Source organism: Balaenoptera borealis, assembly GCF_965194805.1.
Source record: "Balaenoptera borealis genome assembly, chromosome: 12".
Taxonomy (NCBI): domain Eukaryota; kingdom Metazoa; phylum Chordata; class Mammalia; order Artiodactyla; family Balaenopteridae; genus Balaenoptera; species Balaenoptera borealis.
The window spans coordinates 44,446,050-44,470,472 of NC_138869.1; the positions used below are offsets into that span (position 1 = coordinate 44,446,050).

General features: G+C 37.4%; 1 protein-coding gene across 5 annotated transcripts in view; it reads left to right on the forward strand.

The window, feature by feature from the left end:
- Positions 1 to 24,423, forward strand: part of SMARCC1 (SWI/SNF related BAF chromatin remodeling complex subunit C1) — a 190,171-nt gene that overhangs the window by 96,695 nt on the left and 69,053 nt on the right. For all 5 annotated transcript variants that reach the window (XR_014232624.1, XM_082347328.1, XM_082347327.1 and 2 more), the window contains exons 16-21: positions 1,373 to 1,486; positions 2,062 to 2,215; positions 3,252 to 3,365; positions 9,234 to 9,293; positions 16,286 to 16,544; positions 17,523 to 17,684. Coding sequence is in view for 4 of the 5 variants with exons in the window: in XM_082347328.1 (XP_082203454.1) it covers positions 1,373 to 1,486; positions 2,062 to 2,215; positions 3,252 to 3,365; positions 9,234 to 9,293; positions 16,286 to 16,544; positions 17,523 to 17,684 (863 nt within the window). In the remaining variant the exon portion in view is untranslated. The remainder of the gene's footprint in view (positions 1 to 1,372; positions 1,487 to 2,061; positions 2,216 to 3,251; positions 3,366 to 9,233; positions 9,294 to 16,285; positions 16,545 to 17,522; positions 17,685 to 24,423) is intronic.

The window sequence follows — 24,423 nt, forward strand, 5'->3', positions numbered from 1 at the left end:
TCAAAGATTTGGCATAAGAAGCCCAGTCAGGTTTTTTCACCTATTTAGACACAGTATATTCTTCTGGCTAATTTGCCTATTGCCACCAAATTGCAAATTGCCAGTATTTATAAATACTTACAGTTCTTGGCAGTCTGCTATTTAAAAGCACAACTTAGCCCATTTAAACTTGTAAATTCACCTTTCAATCTTTGTTTATCCAGCTGTACTTGTACAGGACTCTTTGCATAGTATACCTTTTTTACTCTGACGTAGCTAACTTCAAGCTGCTAGTCTTTTGCTTTACTTTCGTGGTAAGAAGTTTTGCTAGGTCTCTACCTTCTTTACACACTTGTTTTAAGTATTTTATGGCAGAAGTGCTTGGGTACACTGTGGATGTGGAATCTGCTATGACGCAGAATCTCAGTTTTTCTCTCCTTTTTTATATGGCTTGTCTTACCTCTGAGTTTGGCTTCATAGGTTCTGCTTGTTGCATAGCTGGGATCTCTAAAAAACTGATAGTCAGGAAGTATATAACCATTGTCAGAGCCAGAGCCACCACACTTTGCTGAATTCTAGATCCACCACTTAACCAGCCTTTTGGTCTGGGACAAATTCTAGTTGTGTGTATGTGTGTGTGTGTGTGTTTTGTTTGTAATTTTCTTGGCCACTGTGCCTCACGACAGGTGGGATCTTAGCTCTCTGTTCTAGTTGTGTGTGAGTGTGTGTATGTGTGTGTGTGTGTGTGTGTGTGTGTGTGTGCATTTTGTTTGTAATTTTCTTGGCCACTGTGCCTCATGGCATGTGGGATCTTAGCTCCCTGACCAGGGATCAAACCTGCGCAGCTTGCGTTGGAAGTACAGAGTCTTAACCACTCGACCGCCCGGGAAGTCCCATAGGACAAATTCTTTAACCCTAATCTATAAATAGAATAATAATAGATCCTACTTTTTAGAGAGATTGTGAGTATTAAATGCATTACCACACAGAAAGTCCTTAGACCTATGGCTGGCACACAGTAAATGCTAGGTACATAGTAGTGTAGTTAGGGAGACAGCCTGAGTAACCAAGTGTTATTTGCAAATTCTGCAGGCAACTAAGGATTATTGATTGACCTCTGTGACCAAGGTTGTACTTATTTTACTTCACACTATCTTCATCAGATTACTCTGTTGTGCTTATTATATGTTAGTTGTTTTGCATTTTTAGGGATTCTTACTCTGAGTTACACTTATGACTGTAAATACTCAGTACATTATCACTATTGTTTGTTGGACTGTTGTCTTAACTTTTTGTTGTATTTGGTTGGGGAATATGGAACTATTTGGCTCTATGAGTTACCGTTTCTGAAAGGATGTGTGTTCACCTTATGAATTTTGCCATTACTTTTTAGATACTTGGCATATCGAAATTTTATGATCGACACATACCGCCTAAATCCCCAGGAATATTTAACCAGCACTGCTTGTCGGAGGAACTTGACTGGAGATGTATGTGCTGTGATGAGGTAAAAATGTCTTGACTTTTTCTCAGATATTTCACTGCAGGTGGTTACTGATACATTGCTAATGTTAGGTTGACTAAACTGGATGTTTTCTTGGTTAATAAAATACCTAAAGCATCCTTTTTTTTTTTTAAATTTTACATTTTACATCTTTTATTGTATGGTCTAATCATAAACTGACCGTAGATGGAGAGTGGGTTAGGGTGGGGAGTGGATAAGCTCTGTGCCCTAAATCTGTCTAAAGAAAAAACCAAAATGTAGGTCTCCTCCTGTGAGTTTGGTTTATGTGTGAGCTCTTTGACCATGGACCTACATGAACATTTGTTCCCTCATTTCTGTGATTGAAATGATTAGGCTTTATACTAGGTTTGGGGGTGCTATGTTCAACATTATTTTGAGTTTGTAGAAATTGTCCCTCAAACCAAAATTGTCAGTTACTTTGTGATGGTTCATAGCCTACAAGAGAACACGTTTACTTAGGGTTTTTTTTCTTTTGTTTTTTAATGAAATGTAATGATGCTTATGAAGATGATGAGGTACATTCTCTAGATTTTAACTTTAAGAGCTTTATCCTTCAGGGTTCATGCCTTTTTAGAGCAGTGGGGGCTTGTTAATTACCAAGTGGATCCAGAAAGTCGACCCATGGCAATGGGACCTCCTCCGACTCCTCATTTCAATGTATTAGCTGATACCCCCTCTGGGCTTGTACCTCTACATCTTCGATCACCTCAGGTAAATTAGTGCAGCCTTTTTTTCAGGTCTGGGTGGTAATAGACAACCACTTCTAGCATTTATATTCAGGCATTACTATTATAGTCATATAAAAGTGCTGTTCCTTAGCTGATAGGTTATGTTTGTTTGTATGTTGTAAATGTTTGAGTCCATAAGAATAGTTGTTTAGGATAATGCTCTCCCATTAATGCCAAGAGTCTATGCTTTATCCTGTTATAGATTTGCTTTCATAACTCATGGCTCCTTTATCACTTCTGCCATCAAAGACACTAGTAAAGAAGCAGACTGTATAAATGTGTTAAATTGTTTAGAACTTCTTCCCCTTCCTAACATTTGGAAAGTGGACATCTATGCACATGTTCTTTTTTTTTTTTTAATCTCTTCTATAGAACTTTTTAAAAAATTTATTTAATTAATTTATTTTTGGCCGCATTGGGTCTTCGTTGCTGTGCTCTGGCTTTCTCTAGTTGCGGCGAGCAGGGGCTACTCTTTATTGAGGTGCATGGGCTTCTCATCGCTTTGGCTTCTCTTGTTGCGCAGCACAGGCTCTAGGCACGCGGGCTTCAGTAGTTGTGGCTAACAGGCTCTAGAGCACAAGCTCAGTAGTTGTGCACGGGCTTAGTTGCTCCGCGGCATGTGAGATCTTCCCAGACCAGGGCTCGAACCCGTGTCCTCTGCATTGGCAGGTGGATTCTTAACCAGGGCACCACCAGGGAAGTCCCTTGAAAAGATTATTATGTCAATCGGATTATGTATACCATTCATTTGGAATAACACGAATCTAACCTATAAATTGCCCTCCACTGTGAAATATTAAAGAAGACTTGTCTATTTTCTCTGTGACTTAAGAGAGGCAAAAAAAAAAATGTTTCTTACATGTTGAATTTTTGTTAGAAGTGTAGTATAAGGTGTAGGTATTTATTTTTTTGTAGAATCTCTAGTGGTTTAAGTGCCAATATTAAACATCCTTAAAAGCCTCTGTCCCCGTTACTTTGTAGAGGTTAATACAGCCATTTATCATTTATTTGACTCATAGGTTCCTGCTGCTCAGCAGATGTTAAATTTTCCTGAGAAGAACAAGGAAAAACCAATTGATTTGCAGAACTTTGGTCTTCGTACTGACATTTACTCCAGGAAAACCTTAGCAAAGGTAAGGATTTTTCTATAGGGACATACAGACTACAAGCTAGCATGTGCTCTTTGTCCTTCTTCCTTCTAAGAAGCATCATTTTCCGTAAGAAACTTGTTTTACTTTCTGTAGGGTAAGGAGGTGCTTTCTACTTAAATCTGATGACATTTTGTAAAAGTCACTTATCTTACCTTAGTATGGTTAGAAGATAGGTATTTAAAAATAACTGTGATTAATGTGTTAAAATGAGGAGGAAAATGGAGAATTTCAACAGAGAATGGGAATATATAAAAAGAATCAAATACCTATTGAACAATTGAAAATATACTGAAATTAACCCATTGGATAGGTTTAACAGCAGGCTGGACACAGCAGAAGACAGGATTAGTGAACTCAGGTTAATAGATACATTGAAACTGAAACAGGAGAAAAAGAAATTGGTTGAAGTTGAGGGGACAGGACAAAGAGAAAAGAGTACAGAGACACATGAGATACAGTCAAAGGAATTAATATTTATCATTAGAGACCTATGAGAAGAGAAAGAATGGTGCAGAAGCAGTACTTGAAGATGTAAGGCCTAAACATTTTCCATAACTAATGAAAAGATACCAACTCACAGAATAAGAGAGACCGAACATATCCAAGTTTGGATATAGAGAAAACCATACTCAGGCACATGGTGCTTAAACTCTTTTTTTTTTTTTTTTTTTTTTTTAAATTTATTTATTTTTGGCTGCATTGGGTCTTCGTTGCTGCGGGCAGGCTTTCTCTAGTTGAGGTGAGCGGGGGCTACTTTTTGTTGCGGTGCGTGGGCTTCTCATTGTGGTGGCTTCTCTTGTTGCGGAGCAGGGGCTGTAGGCACGTGGGCTTCAGTAGTTGTGGCACATGGGCTCAGTAGTTGTGGCTCGCGGCTCTAGAGCAGAGGCTCAGTAGTTGTGGCACATGGACTTAGTTGCTCCGCGGCATGTGGGATCTTCCCGGACCAGGGCTCAAACCCATGTCCCCTGCGTTGGCAGGTGGATTCTTAACCACTGCACCACCAGGGAAGTCCCGGTGCTTAAACTCTTAAAGCTAACATCTTAAAGCAGCCAAGGAGCAGGGGGGGTGGGGAAGGACACATTAAATTCAGAGGCACAATGATAAAACTGATGTCTGACTTTTCAACAGAAATGATAGAAGCCAGAGGACAGTGTAATAATATTTTTAAATGCTGAAAGGAAAATTGTCACTGTGAAATTCTGTATCTAGTAGAAATACCTTTCAAAATAGAAAGTGCAATAAAGGCGTTCACAGACATTCAAAAGGTGGAGCAGTTATCACTAGTTCACAATGTAAGGACACTAAAGGAAGTTCTTCAGGATGAAGGGTAATGATTCCAAATGGAAGCACATGATGCTAGAGAAAGAATAAAGAGCATGGAGAAGTGTAAATAAGTAGTTAAATATAAAGGAATGTAGACTTTTTAAACAACGAACATTTTGGGGGTTTGTAACATGTAGAAATGACAAAAATAGAAAGGCAGAAGAAGAATAAATTGAGTTAAACTGTTGTAAAGTTCTGAAATTGTTGAGAAAGATTGATTATAGGGGAAACTAATAATTTGATAAAGCATTTTGGGAGGGGACTGGATCTACATGGAAGAATAAAGAGTGCCAGAAGAGGTCAACATATGGGTCAGTATTAAAGACACTTCCCTTTTATTTTTAATTGTTTAAAAGGATAATAGACTGTTTAAACCAAAAATAACAATATGTATTTAGGTTCACAGCATATTGATGTTAAGGACCAAACATCACTCAAAGGACAGGAAAAGGAATTGGAAGTATACTCTATTAAAGTTCTTACACTATATGTGACAGTGCTAAAATATTATTTGAGAGTACACTGTGACAGTTTAGAGATGGATATTGTAAATCTTAGATTAACTATTTAAAGATGTATAACTAATAAGCTAATAATGGAATAAAAACAGCATAATACTTCACAAAAATGTTACTTCACAAGAGGGAAGGAAACAAGAAAACAAGGAACAGATGGGAAGAATAGAAAATAGCAAGATGGAAGATTTACATCTGACCATAGGGATAGTAGTATTGAATTGAACATTAATGGGTTTAATATTCCAATTCAGCAGCAGAGATTGTCAAATTGGATTAAAAAAATCAAGGACAAACGTATTGTCTACAAGAAACCCACTTTAAATACAAACACACAGACTAAAAGAAAATGAGTGGAAAAAGACATACCTTCTAAACAAAAGGAAGCCAGAATCACTGTATTAATATTTATAAAAGTAGTAGACATCAGAACAACTTATTTTACCAGAAGTAGAGGCATTTCATAATGATAAGGGGATTGATTAATCAAGAGGACACAATCATCCTAAATACGTACGTACCTAATTAAAGAGCTTCGAAGTACATATAAAGCAAAAACTGACAGAACAGAAAGGAGTAATAGGCAGACACTCAAGTATAGTTGGAGATTTCAACGATCCTTTCTCAGTAATTGATAGAACAAATAGACAAAGTCAGCAAGAGTATAAAAGACCTACAACACCACTATCAACCGATAAGACCTATTGGTATTTATAGAAGATTCTGCAGAATAGCAGAAACACATTGTTTTAAAGTTCTCGGGGGGACTTCCCTGGTGGTCCAGTGGTTAAGACTCCATGCTTCCACTGGAGGGGGCATGGGTTCAATCCCTGGTCAGGGAACGAAGATCCCACGTGCTGTGCAGTGCAGCCAAAAAGTAAAAAAAAAATAATAATCATAATAAAATTCATGGGGAATACTCAACAAAATGTACACAATTCTGAGCAATAAAATTAGTATCATAAGTTTTAAAGGATTGAAATTATACAGTGTGGTTGTATGATTTTATACGTATGGAATGAATGTGGTTGACTCACCACAGCAAAATTAAACTAGAAACCAAAAATAGGAAAACAATAGAGAAGATTAATAAAATAAGATGGTTATTTGAAGAGATCAATCAATTTGTTAAACCTCTAGCCAGAGTGATCAAGAAGAAAAGAGAAAACACAAATCCCTGATCAGGAATGAAAGAATACATCACTGTTGATTCTACTTATATATAAAGGCAATAAAGAATATGCTTAACAACTTCATGGTAATATTTGACACTTTGATGAAATGGGCAAATCCCTTGAAAGCAACAAAATATAAAAGTTGGGACTTCCCTGGTGGTGCAGTGGTTAAGACTCCGTGTTCCCGATGCAGGGGGCCCAGGTTCAATCCCTGGTCAGGGAACTAGATCACACATGCATGCTGCAGCCAAGATTTCGCATGCCACAACTAAGGAGGCTGTGTGCTGCAACTTAGGAGCCTGCAAGCCACTACTAAGAAGCCCGCCTGCCACAACTAAGACCCAGCGCAACCAAATAAATAAATATATTTTTTTGAAAAACCAAGATATAAAAGTCTTCCCAGGATAGAGATAACTTGACATATTAGGTTAAAAATAATGTCCTCCGAAGAAATCAGGTCCTCATGTCTGTAACTTGTAAATATTACCTTATATGGAAAAAGATTCTTTGCAGATGTGATTAAGTTAAAGATTTTTAAGATGAGATAATGCCGTATTATTCTGGTGGGCTCTGAGTACCATCACATTTGTCCTTATAAGAGAAAAGTATAGAGATTTTACAGACAGGAGGAGGCTGTAAAATCCATGTGACCTTGGATGCAGATACTGGAATGAGGTGGCTACAAACCAAAGAATTCTGGGGCAGCCACCAGAAGAAGGAAGAGACAAAGAATTTATTCTCCCCTAGAGCTTCCAGAGGGAGCATTGCCCTAACACCTTGATTTTGGTCCAGTCATAATGATTTTGAACTTCTAGCCTCCTGAGCTGTGAGAGGATAAATTTTTGTTATTTTAAGCCACCAAGTTTGTGATAATTTTTTAGAGCAGCCACTAGAAATTATACACTTGAACCACCTTATTAAAGTGTATAATTTATACACTGTTATACAATATCTATATGTAGTTAAACATCTTCTTAAAAACAAAACTCTGTGCCCAGATGATTCTGCTGATGAATTTGTACCAAGCACTTAAGGAAGAAATAATACCAATCTACACAAGCTCTTCCAGAAAGTAAAAGTGTAGAGAACACGATTATAGCTAAACATATATGTACCCCATTATCCAACTTCTGGCTATATAGACCAGATAAATGGGTTTATAAAAGAATGTGCGAGAACATCCATAGCAGCCTTACCCAGGATAGCCAAAAACTGTAAATAATATAATGGGTAAATTGTGGTTTATTTAAACAATGTAATGCTACACAGAGATGAAATGTTTCACTTCTTCATATAACAATGAGGTTGAATCTACTTACCATAATATTGGACAAGAAGCCAGACCCATAAACTACATACTGAATGGTTTTGTTAATATAAAATTCAGAGCCACAGAAACTAGCCTACGATTGTAGAATTCAGAAGAGTGTGTATCAAAACTTTTGTGGTTTGTTAACAACTGGAGGTTAAAGGGGGGGGGCCTTTTGAATATTGATTTGAGTGTTGTTACGTGGGTGTATAAGAATTGTAGTCACACTGTACACATAGGATTTTGTTGTACATATATTTTACCTCAATAAATACAAAAGAAAGAAATTCTAAAATCATGTAGAAACCCTGGCCCTGATGAAGTTACTCAAGTTGTAATCAAGAGGAGAAACATTAACTGACTTAAGCCAGTAGGAATGGGGAAAATCCTTTCTATGCTTTGTGGCTGAGAAGTGGGGAAATGGTTGCTGTGGACCTACCCAGTAAATGTCATTCGTGTCTAGGTTATACAGATCTGCCCTATATTTGGGTCTTCTTTTTCAGAATTTAGATGAAATATTGATGAATTTTGTTCCACTCAGGGCTCCATATCTGATTGATGGTCACTTCTGATGTTTGTTCATTAAGAGTAGCCTTTGGGGGAATTCCCTGGCGGTCAAGTGGTTAGCACTCCGTGCTCTCACTGCCAAGGGCCTGGGTTCCTGGTCGGGGAACTAAGATCCCACATGCTGCCAAAAACAAAATAAAAAAGAGTAGCCTTTGGTTCTCTTAAAGTAATCCTCAAGGAGTCTGAGCAGTGTATTGGGAGTTAAAGCTACATACATCTTTTCTTCCTCACTAAGGCATACTTTAGGCTTTTAATCCTGCAATTCTTAGATTCCTCTTCTTATTCTGTATTTAAAGACTAGTTATTTTTAGTACATTTTTTGCAAATGAACAAATATTTCATAATGATATGGATTGAATATTATGGAGACCTAATAAATCATAATTTTTACCTGCAGTGTATAGCACAATCGTGCAGAAAGGTTGAGTCAAATGAATTGAGAAACTTTATTGACACAAAGAAATCATGGACTATAGAAGTTTTCTCTTCATTTCTTAAATGGTAATCTCCCAAAATAGAATTTTCAGAGAAGGGATAATATGTTAGAATGTGTATTTTGAATTAGTAACATATGCAGCTGAAGAATAATGTCAAGTATACTACACAGCCAGTCCTCTCCATGAATGGAGTAGAATCTGCAAATCAAGAAGTATGAATCAGTTGATTTGGTTTTACACAACACAGCCTTGGTTTTCTTATAAATAATAGAAATAAGTGGTCTAAGTAATCCATGTCTAATGTCTAAGTAGTCCATGAGTCCTTGGTAGATAGCAAGAAATCTTTGAAATAAGCCAGCCTTTCTGTTGGGAGTTTTGGTTCCTTATGTGTTTTATTCTTGTTACTCAGGGACTTATTTTGGTGGTTTGCAGAAAACAGTCTGCAGAACTTAGAAGGGAATCCTGATGAGCTCCATATTCAACCTTTAGGAATGAGTAAATAATTTCTGAATTTTTTTCTTTAGAGTAAAGGTGCTAGTGCTGGAAGAGAATGGACGGAACAGGAGACACTTCTACTACTGGAGGTAAGCAGATTAGTGATGGAGCCCCTTTATTCATATGAGATGGGTGCTAAGTTTCTGTGACTAGCATTTTAAATATACCTTTGGAATTTATCCTGAAAATTTTCAATCCATGTAATGAGTTTTATTTAAATATCACACTGGAGGTGATGTGCTAGCTGTCAGTAGGGGAGATCAAGCCTGGATATGTGTTATTTTGGCTCAGGTTGGGTTCTTTTTGTTTTAAATCTGTTGCCAACAATTAAATATTGCAGATTTGCCAAAAACAGTCTAGATATCTAACTCTTCCTCCAAAATTAGAAGATCTGGCAACTCTGGGCCCTTATTCTCCGATAGCAATAATTAGCTGGCTGGCCTTGGGTAGCAGATGTTCCTTTGAAATGGGGCATTTCTTCATAGTCCAAATTTTCTTAACTTAGCCCACCTCAGTCATTGTAGATTAGTTCCCTAGTACTTGTATGCATTTGAGTGTACAACCTCCATATTTCCCAAAAGGATTTCTGAGAAGTGGATGAAGATACCTGCCATTGAAAAAATTATCTTAATTATGAAAGCAGAAGACTGATAAGCCCGTGATTATGCATCGTGTCTCTGTCAGTCAGCATATTGAATGCTTTTTTAATTTCATTATGTCTTTAGAGATTCTTGCAAATTCTTACAGAACTAGATCTCAGAATTATTTCTACCCTGAAGGGTAGGAAAAAGAGAGTATTTGGTTTCATATTTATCAACCATTTCCGAAGAAGGGACCATTTGTCTTTAGTTATAGAACAACAATTGTTGGGGTAAAATGGAGACTTCATTACACTACTTAGTATTTGTGGATAGTATGTGTGGGAGCTGAATTAGGACCAAATGAGGAAGTTTATTGTTAAATATGTTAGGAGTGCTTTTGCCTACATGGAACAGAAAATCTGATGAGCAATACATTAAACCAAAAGAACTTTGGTTTTTTGTTCAACTAGATTTCTTCAGAATGGCAATTCCAAGATTCTTTCCACTGTTCAGTTATATCATCAGGTCCCTAGTTTTTCTGTTGTTTTGTTCTGCCTTCCTTAGCTGTCCACATTCTGTCTCTTTGTGTTCTGGTCACAGGAAGGCTGGTAGTTAGTTCCAGACTTCTCATCCCTATTTAAAACAGGAAGAGAATTGGAAAAGGCACCTGGGGACTTCTCTTCCTGGGCTCTTCTTGTGAGGAAAAGCTTTCCCAGAAGCCCCTCATCAGTGTTTCCTTTCTATCTCACTGATCAAATGGGTCTCATAAACACCTAGTACTGCATGTGATCCTGAGAAAACAAATACATGGCTTTCTAGTTTCAATAGTGGGGTCAACCTGGAAGAAGTTGATGATTGCTGCTGGTAATTTACTGGCAGCATCTACACCAATTATAACTGTAACATTAGAGCAGTGAATTTATGGAGGAAGAGAGCTCCCTTTCACTGGAGTACTGCATCTGATTGAAACTTGTATATGGTATAAAATATGCAATTCAGAAATCAAGTATCAAATAAAAGATTAGACTAGGTCAGCAGTTCTCAAACTTTCTGGGCTCAAGAAGCACACAGTACTCTCAAAATTTTGTTTGCGGACTCCAAAGAGTTTTAATTTATGTGACTTTATCAGTATTTTTTTAATTAAAAATTAAAACTGAGAAAAATATTTAATTCACTTAAAATAACAATGAACCCCTTTTGAGTTAACATAATTAACATTATTATGAAAAATAGCTTTTGAAAAAAGATATTAGTGAAAAGTGTAGCATTTATATATTTTAGCAAATCTATAATGTTTGGCTTACTAGAATACAGCTGGATTTTCATATTTGCTTTTCTACCAGGTATGTTGTTTTAGTTTAAGTATATTAGGAAAGTCTGGTATCACCTGGATATGTAGTTGGAAGCAGGAGAAGTATCTTAATGGCCTTTTCAGGTAATTATGAATATTCTTCTTTGATACAGACATCTCCCTCCTTTTTTTTTTAAACAAATTGAAGGTTTGTGGAAACCCTGCATTAAGCAAGTCGGTTGGTGCCATTTTTCCAACAGTATTTGCTCACCTTATGTCTCTGTGTCACATTTTGGTAATCCTCACAATATTGCAAACTTTCTTTTGTTATTATATTTGTTACAGTGATCTGTGATCACTGGTCTTGAATGTTACTGTTGCAAAAAGATTACACACTGAAGGCTCAGATGATGGTTAGCATTTTTTAGCAACAAAGTATTTTAAAATTAAGGTACATACGGTGTTCTTCTTAAGACATATAATACTATTGCACACTTAGTAGACAACAGTATAGTGTAAACATAACTTTTATATGCGCTGGAAAACCAAAATACCCATGTGACTTGCTTTATTGCAGTATTCGCTTTATCTCAGTGGTCCAGAACTGAACCCGCAGTATCTCTGAGGTATGCTTGTGTTACATTGAAACTTGACCACTGATAGTTTCTTAAAGGTTAGTTGCAGCATGGAATCCATTGATCTCTCTTGCCCTAGTAATGGATCTTTTATCCATGTATGATTGCATAATGTCTTTCATTGATAAATTGGAAAATATTGGTTTACTGAATTATGCAGATCTTCCAAATATTGATGTAGTTCATTATACAATATGAAAAAATCTAATTTGATAATACTGTGACCAGTCTCATTAGAAAAGTCTTTTAAAAAGTAGAACAAGCGGGACTTCCCTGGTGGCGCAGTGGTTAAGAATCTGCCTGCCAATGCAGGGGACACGGATTCGAGCCCTGGTCTGGGAAGATCCCACAATGCCGCGGAGCAACTAAGTCCGTGCGCCACAACTACTACTGAGCCTGCGCTCTAGAGCCCGCGAGGCACAACTACTGAAGCCTGCGTGCCTAGAGCCCGTGCTCCACAACGAGAAGCCACCGCAGTGAGAAGCCTGCACACCGCAATGAAGAGTAGCCCCCGCTCGCCACAACCAGAGAAAAGCCCGCGTGCGGCAACGAAGACCCAACGCAGCCATAAATAAAAAAATTAAAAAAAAAAAAAGTAGAACGAGCTTTCATGGCGGATAAGTATTTTTCACAATTGTAATTTTTTTTTTTTTAATGTCTGAAACATTTATATTAACATATTTCCATACAAATAACCCAATGAAAGTTTAGTATTAGTTGTTTTGTTTGTTTGTTTTTTTATACTCCAGGTTCTTATTAGGCATCAATTTTATACACATCTGCTGTATAACAAAGTGAATCAGTTATACATATACATATGTCCCCATATCTCTTCCCTCTTGCGTCTCCCTCCCTCCCACCATCCCTATCCCACCCCTCTAGGTGATCACAAAGCACCGAGCTGATCTCCCTGTGCTATGCGGCTGCTTCCCACTAGCTATCTATTTTATATTTGGTAGTGTATATATGTCCATGCCACTCTCTTACTTTGTCCCAGCTTACCCTTCTCCCTCCCCGTATCCTCAAGTCCATTCTCTAGTAGGTCTGCGTCTTTATTCCCATCTTGCCCCTAGGTTCTTCATGACCTTTTTTTTTTTTTTTTTAGATTCCATATATATATGTTAGCATACGGTATTTGTTTTTCTCTTTCTGACTTACTTCACTCTGTATGACAGACTCTAGGTCCATCCACCTCACTACAAATAACTCAATTTCGTTTCTTTTTATAGCTGAGTAATACTCCATTGTATATATGTGCCACATCTTCTTTATCCATTCATCTGCTGATGGACACTTAGGTTGCTTCCATGTCTTGGCTATTGTAAATAGAGCTGCAGTGAACATTTTAGTACATGACTCTTTTTGAATTATGGTTTTCTCAGGGTATATGCCCAGTAGTGGGATTGCTGGGTCGTATGGTAGTTCTATTTTTAGTTTTTTAAGGAACCTCCATACTGTTCTCCATAGTGGCTGTATCAGTTTACATTCCCACCAACAGTACAAGAGGGAGACCACCACTTTTATTTAAAAATACTTTATTTGATATGGTTTCTTATCAAAGCACAGTTATTGTATGGAATGCTGCAGGTTATTGGGTTTTTTAATTAATTCATTATTTTTATTTATTTATTTTTGGCTGTGTTGGGTCTTTGTTTCTGTGCAAGGGCTTTCTCCAGTTGCGGCGAGCGGGGGCCACTCTTCATCGTGGTGCGCGGGCCTCTTACTGTCGTGGCCTCTCCCGTTGGGAGTGGGATCTTAGTTCCCTGACCAGGGATTGAACCCAGGTCCCTGGCAGTGGAAGTGAAGAGTCCTAACCACTGGACCGCCAGGGAGTTCCCCAGGTTGTTTTTTTGATGCTTGGAGCCATGCAAAAGTCAGCTTCCTTTCCTGCTGTAGTCCAGTTACCTGTGGTTAAATTGAGCACATTTTATTGGGTACTGTGTTTCAGGCACTGTGGTAGACGCTGTAGATTGAGATGGCTAGGCCATAGTCTCTACAGTTAAGGAATTCATAGTCTAGTCTGTGACTGAAACCGATTAAAACACAATTAGAGGTATGACTGGAGCATGAGAGGCACAGAGGAGTGGCTGCGCAACTGGGCTGGGTGGATGAGATATAATGGACAGCTTCCTGGAGTGGGGTGCTGGTGTTGGTTCTAGTACATGATATTTCCAGTGCAGAACAAACTGTACATAGGCACAGTACTTAGGAACAGTGTTGTGGGATCTGGGTATTCCTGGAACATTAAAGAGTACGGAGGTGAGGTGGAAGAAGTAGCAGAGCCCTGGTCATGTTTGGCCTTAATTCCGTAAGATAATGATGAACACTGAAATAGTTTCAGGCAGGAGAGAGACGTTGTCCTGTGTCAAACATACTTCACTCTAGCAACAGGAAGAAGGATGAATTTAAGGGTAGAGAGACAGGCAATTCTAAGAATCCAAGTAAGCGGTGGTGAAGACCCCAGTGATGACAGGAGGAATGAAAGTGTTTTGTAGTGTAAAATGTCTCCTAATAACTTTTCTCTATATGTCACCCTTCTCCTCCTTCCCGGCCAGTTGGTCACCATGTTGTTTTGAAAACATCTCTTCAGTCTGCCCCTCTTATGTAATGCCAGTGTCCAGGCTCAGAACTTCACTGTTTCTCAGCCTTTGCTCTGGCTTGAATTTTGCATGACAAGTTCCTTAGCTTTATTCTGGAAAAAACCTTCCTGAACTTTCTTATCTTTCTCTGGCTGAAGGAAAATGAATAAAGAAAGAAACTTTAAAAAATAGGGACTTCCCTGGCGGTCCAGTGGTTAGGACTCCGTGCTTCCACTGCAGGGGGCAGGGGTTTGATCCCTGGTCGGGGAACTAAGATCCCACATACCACACAGCCAAAAAAAAAAAAAAAAAAGACAAAATATCTTAAAAAAAATAATAATAAGTTTGTTTGAAAAGGTTACGCTAGAACATGTCAAGAAAATCTCTACCCATGATCAGAAACTTACAACAGTCTCAGTTATATGTTTCTGGCCCCAGGGACCCTAATGAGATAGATTGATTTTTGTTTTTTGTTACAATCTGCGTCTTTTTTCTAAGTAATTCCTTTTAGAACTACCCAAAGCCACAGACTGTCCAGAGGATACCCAGAATTAGCCTTGTTTTTCAAGGGATTTAATGAGTAAGGTGATTTGCTGGCTTGGGTTTTTGAGGAGTCCTGTACCACTCCAGTGAGAAAGAAAGCCTGGAGCAGCAGTTGGAATCCAGATTTAAGAATTCACTGAGGTGGGACTTCCCTGGCAGTCCAGTTGTTAAGACTCCATACTTCCAATGCAGGGGGTGTGGGTTCGATCCCTGTTCAAGGAACTAAGATCCCACATGCCTCGTGGCATGGCCAAAAAATAAAATTAAAATTAAAAATTAAAAAAGAATTCACTGAGGCAATAAACATGGAGAGAACCATCATCATGGTGAACTCATCGTAACACGGTATTAGCAAATCAGGCTCTACAGTAGGGTTTTTAGCCACGTCACTATTAACATTTTGGGCCAGATAGCTTTTTTGTTGCGGGGTCTCTTATGTGCACTGTAGAATTTTTAACAGCATCCACGGCCTCTACCCACTAGATGCCAGTAGCACCTCTCCAATTGTGTCAGCCCAGAATGTCTCCAGCCACTGCCAAATGTCCCTAAGGAGACACAGTTGCCCCTGGTGGAGAGTCATGGCTGTAGAGAGAACCATGTAAGAGTAGTAACTTTGGTAGCTACGGTAGCTCCCCAAGAGATTCTTTTACCCAATTCATTCCTTGACTTTCTCAGCACCACCTATTTGTGGCTTCCTTCATACTGTTCTATCCCTCTCCCCCTTGGAGACTGCTTTTACTGTTTTGTTGGAGTTTTTCAGCATTTTCTCTGAAAACTTAAAAATTTTTAAACTAGAAATGTGTGTACTCTATGAATTTTAGCATGAGTTTCGTAATTTTTAACAAAAAAGTTTGAATGGGATTGCGTTGAATCTGTAGTTCAATTTGGAGAGAATTGACATCTTAACAATATTGAGACTTCTCATGAATGAACACAGCATATCTCTTCATTTATTTAGGTCTTTGATTTCTCAGCATGTTTTATTTTTTCCAGCATATTGGTCTTACACATTCTTCATTATATTTTTCCCTAAGTATTTCATTTTTGTGCTATTTTAAATACTTTTTTCCAATTAAAAAATTTTCATTGCTAGTATATATAGAAATATAATAATTGAGTTTTTCTATTATCCTTTTAACTGGTGACCTTGCTAAACTTTTTAGTTTAATACCTTTTTTGTAGATTCTGTAGGATTTCCTATATAAACAATCGTGTGTATTAATAAAAATCAGTTGTTCTTCCTTTGTAATATGCATGCCTTTTATTTATTTTTCTTGACTGAGAATTTAATATAATAATGAAAACAATCACAGCTACCTATTTTCTTATGAACAGTATAATCATTTTCGTTACTGTTTTTAAAGTCTATCTAAAGAACAGTCACAGGCTTCTGATGTCATTAAATACTTCCTTGTTACCTGATATTAAAGCTCCTGTTTTTTTCTGTTATAGGCTCTGGAGATGTATAAGGATGATTGGAACAAAGTGTCAGAACACGTTGGAAGTCGCACTCAGGATGAATGCATCCTCCACTTTTTGAGACTTCCCATTGAGGACCCATACCTTGAGAATTCTGATGCTTCCCTGGGGCCCCTGGCCTACCAGCCTGTCCCCTTCAGTCAGTCAGGAAACCCAGTCATGAGCACTGTTGCTTTTTTGGCGTCTGTGGTGGATCCTCGTGTGGCATCTGCTGCAGCCAGAGCGGCTTTGGGTATGGACTTTCTTAAGCCATCTCTCCAGAGTAACAATTTCAGATAATGGTTTAATAAAAATAATAAATATAAATAATAATAATAATATATAATAATAAATAATGAAATAATAATAATAAAAAATAAAAATATTTCCTTTTATGCTAATTTTATCTCAAATTTAAGTGTTATCAGCTGTTACATTCATTTCAGTTATGTAAATAACAAAAAAAAAATCAGATACTACCCCTTGAAGATACCATGTTGTATTTGAAGTATTATAACATTTTAAACTAAAACACTTAAAATATAATAATTTTCAAACTAAGAGCATTTATTAAGAATTTAGAGGGACAAAACAGGTTTTTAATGGTATGTTTTGTGATTCATTTAGAATTTGATATAATTGGCAAAAAGGAGTCATTTAACATTCTTGGATTACATTAATTCTAATTAGAATTTTCTCATACCATAGAACTCTTTCTTGACTTTCTGGTTATTTTATCCTTATTGTTGTCTTGATTAAAATCTAGCCAGCAGAGTTAGATGAAATTTGGGCAGCAATTTTTTATTCTTTTGTATTATTTTAAAAATATTTATTTAGTTTTGGCCACACCTTGCAGCATGCGGGATCTTAGTTCCCCGACCATGGATCGAACTGAGGCCCCCTGCAGTGGAAGCATGGAGTCTTAACCACTGGACCGCCAGGGAAGTCCCTGGATAGCAGTTTTGATTGTTACTAATAGAAATTTAAAGATCTCCTGTTTATATAGTAAGACACTGTGTCATGTAGGGTAAAACGTAGAGTCATAGAATTCCATTACTGTACATGTTTATCTCCTTTGGCCCCCTTGATTTGCTGGGGTAGATCAGATCGAGTCTCCAGAAAGGTCACTAGGTTACACACGATACACTAATGTTGTGTCAGATTACCTAGTTTACATTGAAGCAAATATTTATGCAAAACCAGATCACTGTTCCATTTTATTCTTAAACAGAAGAGTTTTCTCGAGTCCGGGAGGAGGTGCCACTGGAATTGGTGGAAGCTCACGTCAAGAAAGTTCAAGAAGCAGCACGAGCCTCTGGGAAAGTGGATCCCACCTATGGTTTGGAGAGCAGCTGCATTGCAGGCACAGGGCCAGATGAGCCAGAGAAGCTTGGTGAGTCACTGCTGCCCCCAAGGACAGGGATAATAGGTGTTGTATTTTCCTATCAGCTTGCTAGAATAATTGGGTCTGCTTGCACTTAGGAGTGAGTACAATGATCAATAGAAACTTGCATCATAAAAAATTAATGTATGATTTTTTTATCTCTTCCTTTTATGATAGAATTTTAAAAATTGATAACCGTTTTTGTTTTATTTTTGGCTGTGTTGGGTCTTCGTTGCTGCGTGCAGGCTTTCTCTAGTTGTGGCGAGCGGAGGCTACTCTTCATTGTGGCGTGCGGGCTTCTCATTGCGGTGGCTTCTCTTGTTGCGGAGCATGGGCTCTAGGTGCACGGGCTTCAGTAGTTGCAGCACGCAGGCCCTAGAGCATGTGGGGCTCAGTAGTTGTGCCTTGCGGGCTCTAGAATGCAGGCTCAGTAGTTGTGGTGCACGGGCTTAGTTGCTCCACGGCATGTGGCCTTTTCCCGGACCAGGGATCGAACCCATGTCCCCTGCATTAGCAGACGGATTCTTAACCACTGTGCCACCAGGGAAGTCCCCTCATAACTGTTAATAATATCACAGTTGGGCTTCCTTGGTGGCACAGTGGTTGGGAATCTGCCTGCCAGTGCAGGGGACGCGGGTTCGGGCCCTGGTCTGGGAGGATCCCACATGCCGCGGAACAACTAGGCCCGTGAGCCACAACTACTGAGCCTGCGCGTCTGGAGCCTGTGCTCCGTAACAAGAGAGGCTGCGATAGGAAGAGGCCCGCGCACCGTGAGGAAGAGTGGTCCCTGCTTGCCGCAACTAGAGAAAGCCCTCGCACAGAAACGAAGACCCAACGCAGCCAAAAATAAATAAATAAATAAATAAATAATTTTTTAAAACTTAAAAAAAAAATACTGGACAAAAAAAAAATAATAATAATAATATCACAGTTGTGAGGCATCTGATGCCTGTTTTTAGATCTAGGTTTTGAGCATATAGACATAAGAATTCTGAAAGGACTTTTGTGGTTAATTCATACGTTGCTGAGTAGGTTTAAGTTTATTGTTGTTTTGGGTGATTTTTAAATTGAAATAAAATTCATATAAAATTCTTCATTTTAATCACTTTAAATGTATACAATCAAGTGGCTTCTAGTAAATTCACAGTATTGTTCATTCATCACCACTATCTAATTCCAGAACATTTTTGTCACCCCAAAAGAAAAACCCCGTACCAGTTAAGCAGTCACTTCCTATTTTTTCTCTCCTTAGCTCTGTTGACCATTACTGTGCTTTCTGTCTCTATGGATTTGCCTATTCTGGATATTTCCTATAAATGAAATCATACTATGTGTGGCCTTTTGTGTCTGACTTCTTTCAGGTAGCATAGTGTTTTCAAAGTTCATCCATGTTATAGTGTAATTCAGTACTATGCTGAATAATATACTTGGGTGGATATACCACATTTTACTAATCTATTAATCAGTTCATGGATATTTGTATTGTTTCCACTTTTTCATTCTTTTGAATAATGCTGCTATGAACATTCATGTACAGGTTACTTGGTGATTTTCTGCTTCTTGGGTATGTAGGAGTGGAAGTACTGGATCATGTGGTAATTCTTTTTTTGTTTGTTTGTTTTGTTGTTGTTGTCTGGTAATTCTTTAACTTTTTGAGGAACTATCTAGCTGTTTTCACAGTGGTTTTACCATTTTGTTTCCACTAGGAATGTATGAAGGTTCCGATTTCTCCACATCCTTGCCAACACTTGTTTTCCCCTTCCCTTTTTAAAAAAATACCCAGCCTAGGTGTGTGTGAAGTGGTATCTTATTGTGATTTTTATTTGCATTCAGTTTGGGGAGTATTGCCATCTCAACAGTGTTAAGTCTTTCAAGCAATGAACATCGGATGTCTTTCCATTTATTTTAGGTCTTTAATTTCTTTAAACAATATTTTGAAGTTTTTAGTCTTGTATTTCCTTTGTTAAATCTTTTCCTTTGTATTTTATTCTTTTGAATGTTGTAAATGAAATTGTTTTTCTGATCTTAGGGGGAAAGCTTTTAGCATTTTATCATTAGTATGATGTTATATGTTCGATTTTCATAGATGCCTTTTATCAACTTTAGAAAGTTCCCTTCTGTTTCTATTTTGTTGAGTGTTTTTATCATGGAAGGATTTTGGATTTCATCAGATGCTGGGGTTTTGTTTTTGCTGCACACACGGTATGCGGGATCTTAGTTCCCTGACCAGGGATTGAACCCGTGCCCCTTGCAGTGGAAGCGCAGAGTCTTAACCAGTGGACCACCAGGGAAGTTCTCATCAGCTGCTTTTAATGTATCAATTGAGATGATTGTGTGGTATTTTTACTTTATTCCATAAGTAAATATTTATGTGTCACATATTAATTGAGTCTCACCTGTTGAACCACCTTTGCATTTCTGAGATAAATCCCACTTGATCAATGTGACTAATCCATTTAATATTGTATTAGATTAGGTTTGCTAGTATTATGTTAAAGATTTTTGCATCTGTAGTCATAAGGGATATTGGTTTGTACTTTTTATTTCTTGTGATATCGTTGTCTGGTTTTGGTATCAGGGTAATACTTACTTCTAAGAATGCTTTAGAAATTGTTCTAACTTTTGGAAGAGTTAAAGAAGTATTGGTGTTTGTTCTTCTTTAAATGTTTGATAGAACTTGTATGTGAATCCTTCAAGTCCTATGCTCTTTTTTAATGTTTTTTTAAATTGAAGTATAGTTGATTTACAATGTTGTGTTATTTTCTGCTGTACAGCAAAGTGATTCCATTATACATATATTTTTTTTAATATTCTTTTCCATTATGATGTATCATAGGATATTGAACGTAGTTCTCTGTGCTATACAGTAGGACCCTGTTGCTTATCCATTCTGTATATAATAGCTTACACCTGCTAACCCCAACCTCCCCCTCTATCCCTCCCCCAATTCCCTCCCCCTTGGCAACCACAAGTGTGTTCCCTGTGTCCATGAATCTGTTGGTTTCATAGATAAAGTTCATTTGTGTCGTATTTTAGATTCCACATATAAGTGATATCATATGGTATTTGTCTTTTTCTGACTTACTTCACTTAGTGTGATAATCTCTAGGTCCATCCATGTTGCTGCAAACGGCATTACTTCATTCTTTTTTTACAGCTGAGTGGTATTTCACTGTGTATATGTATCACATCTTCTTTATCCATTCATCTGTCAGTGGACATATAAGTTGTTTTCATCTCTTGGCTATTGTAAATAGTGATGTAGTGAACGTTGGGGTGCATGTGTCTTTTCGAATTACAGTTTTCTCTGGATATATGCCCGGGAGTGGGATTGCTGGATCATATGGTAATTCTATTTTTAGTTTTCTGAGGAACCGCCATACTGTTTTCTTTAGTGGCTGTATTTAAAATGTTTTTTGACTACTGATAGAAAATCTGTTTACTTGCTATAGAAAGTCTATTCTTTTTCTTCTTGAAACAGTTTTGGTAGTTGTGTTTTTCTAGGAATTTGTAGATTATCAAGTTTGTTCACCACACACACACAAAAAATCATAAAACCCTAAGTAGAAACAACTCAGATATCCATCAACTGTATGGATAAGCAAAATGTGGTATACAATGGAATATTATTTGACCATAAAATGGAATGAAGTGTTAACATATGCCACATCATGGAGGAACCTTGTAAACATATGGTAGGTGAAAGAGGCCAGTAAAAAGAGACAATATAGTATGTAATTCCAATTATATCAAATGTCCTGAATAGGTAAATCTATAGAGACAGAAGGTATATTAATGATTGCTTAGGGTTGGGAGGAACAGGGGTAAAGGGGGATGATAGCTAAAGGGTATGGGGTTTCTCTTTGAGGTGATGAAAATGTTCTGAAATTTACTGTGGTGATTGTTGTACATATCTGGGAAGATACTAAAATTCATTGAATTGTACTCATTTTAGTGGGCTGATCATATGGTGTATGAATTATATCTTGGTAAAGCTGTTTTTTTAAAAGTACATAATGTTCTTTTATATTCCTTTAAAAAAAATTTTTTAATTATTTATTTTTTTGGCTGTGTTGGGTTTTCGTTGCTGCACGTGGGCTTTCTCTAGTTGTGGTGAGTGGGGGCTACTTTTTGTTGCGGTGCATGGGCTTCTCATTGCGGTGGCTTCTCTTGTTATAGAGCACGGGCTCTAGGCATGCAGGCTTCAGTCGTTGTGGTGTGCGGGCTCAGTAGTTGTGGCTCGCAGGCTCTAGAGCGCAGGCTCAGTAGTTGTGGCACACAGGCTTAGTTGCTCTGTGGCATGTGGGATCTTCCTGAACCAGGGCTCAAACCAGTGTCCCCTGCATTGGCAGGTGGTCTTAATCACTGCGCCACCAGGGAAGGCCCTATATTCCTTTTTATTTCTGTGAGGTTGGTAGTGTTTCCATTTTCATTCCTGATAGTAGTAATTTGGTCCAGTTTTTTTTTTTTTTCCTTCATCAGTCTAGAAAAAGGCTTGTCAATTTAATCTTTTCAAAGAACCAACTTTTGATTTCAGTGGTTCTCTGTATTGTTTTTCTTTTCTCTTAATTTATCATCACTCTGATCTTTATTATTTCCTTCCTTCTCTTGCTTTTGGTTAAGTTTGCTCTTCTTTTAATAGTGCCTTAAGTTGGAAGATGGGATATCATTCCGTAAGTTTTCATATGTTTTGTTTTTGTTTTCGTTCTCAAAATATTTTGCAGTTTCCCTGGTGATTTCTTCTTTGACCCATTGGTTGTTTAAGAGTATGTTTTTTAAACCACTCAGTGGTCTTAAGCTATTCTTCCACAAACTCTTAAAATGGAAAGAGGTTGATAGAAAATAGTTTCTTAAAAAAAATAAAACAGCATGTTGTTTACTTGTACCAATTTGTGAATTTTTTAGATTTCCTTCTGTTATTAATTTCTAGTTTCATTCCATTTTATTCACAGAAGATAATTTGTGTGATTTCTGTTTTTTAAATTTTATTGAGACTTGTTTTGTTGCTTAACATATTGTCTGTCCTGGTGAAAATATTCATTTTGTATTTTGCTATCATTGAATCGTGTCTTCTGTGTATGTTTGGTGTGGCTGGTTTATAGTGTTGTTCAAGTTGTCTGTTTCTTTATCTTTTTTCCTAGTTGTTCCATCCTTTTTGAAATGTCTTGAAATCTCCAACTATAGTGGGTGGACTGTATTCCTTTCAATTCTGTCTGGTTTTGCTTCATATATTTTGAGACTCTGTTGTTAGTTGCATGTATGTTTATAATTGTTATATCTTTTTGATGAGTTGACCCTTTTATCATTATGTAATATCTTTCTTTTTCTCTTGTAACATTTTTTGTTTAGAAGTCTGTTTTATCTGATGTTAACATACCACTCCAGCTGTCTTTTGGTTGCTGTGTTTTCATGGAATTTCTTTTTTCTTTAATTTACTTGCAGTTTATTTGTGTCTTTGGATGTAAACTGGTTGTTTTACAGACAGCATATTGTTTGTTGGATTTTAGGATTTTACAGACATGGTTCTACCTTTGGTTCTGCCCTGTATAGTCACAGGACTTTAAAAAGCTCTGAGTTCATTACCTCTGAGTTCTCTTCTCATCTGTAATAAGCAAGAGATGGTTAGATACTCTCTATAATGTGTCATTTAGCTATGCCAGTCTGTGATATTGGACAAATGATATTTTTGCTAGTAAGGACTTCTGTCTGTTTTTGTTTAATTGATCTTGAAGAGGAGTAGAATTTTAATGAAGTAGCTTCATAAGCAATACTTGACTTCTCAAACAAGAAGTGTTCCTATATGTTATAAGAGGGTAATTTTCACACTAAAATACAGTAAAAATACTGTTTTATATACAATTATCAGTAGTGTATTTCCAACGTTTCTTATGTTCGTTAATTTTTTTCATTCATCATGAAACAATTTCTGAAGAATAACTCAAGCTAAAGATTTATTGCTGTCGTCTTGCCTAATAGTTCTGAGTTTGTATCAGTTGTATGAAATTTATACAACCTATGCTTCAGCTGCAGTGATTTTGTCTTTTTCATTTATTCTTATAGAATAAAGATAATATGAAGTAAAAATATAAATTGTCAGCCAGTATGCCACAGATGATACCATCTGAACTCCTGGTGCTCTATTCTATGTGGTTTGAGTAGGTACCAGTAAGGTCTCTTCTAGCCTAAAATCTTAGGGTTTCCATGAGTTTGCATAGGGCCTACCCCCTGTTGTTTTCTCTACTTTCTTGAAAGTGTCAATCTAGCAGTTTCATTTTGCAGATAATGGAAACAGATTTTCAGATTAATCAAACCTCTCACTCTAGTCTTCAGAACAAATTATTGACCTAACTGTTGTTAATATTGGTTGCTAATCCAGAGTACCAAGGCTTTGAGTTAAGTAATTTACAGTATCCACAGTATTTCTTAGTTTGAAAACTCACTTATTTTCCTTTCTCTTAGATGGAGACTGAAATTAGCAAACCAAGCCACATCTCTGTTGCTCTTTGTTGATTCTGCACCATGAGGCAGTGCCCAGCTCACGCCAGGAAAACCTGGGTCTATTGAATGCCTGGGAAAGGTCTTACTTTCCTCAACTTTTTTTGTGTGTTTTTGGTTCATTTGTAGGGTCTTTTGGTTCCCTGTGGTCATGGAATTGAAAAGGGTTGGCAAAGCCTTCTTATTTGATTCAAAGAAGTTTCTGTACTTTGCAAAATCCGGGACATGGTTTTACATGTAAATCTGTTTTAAA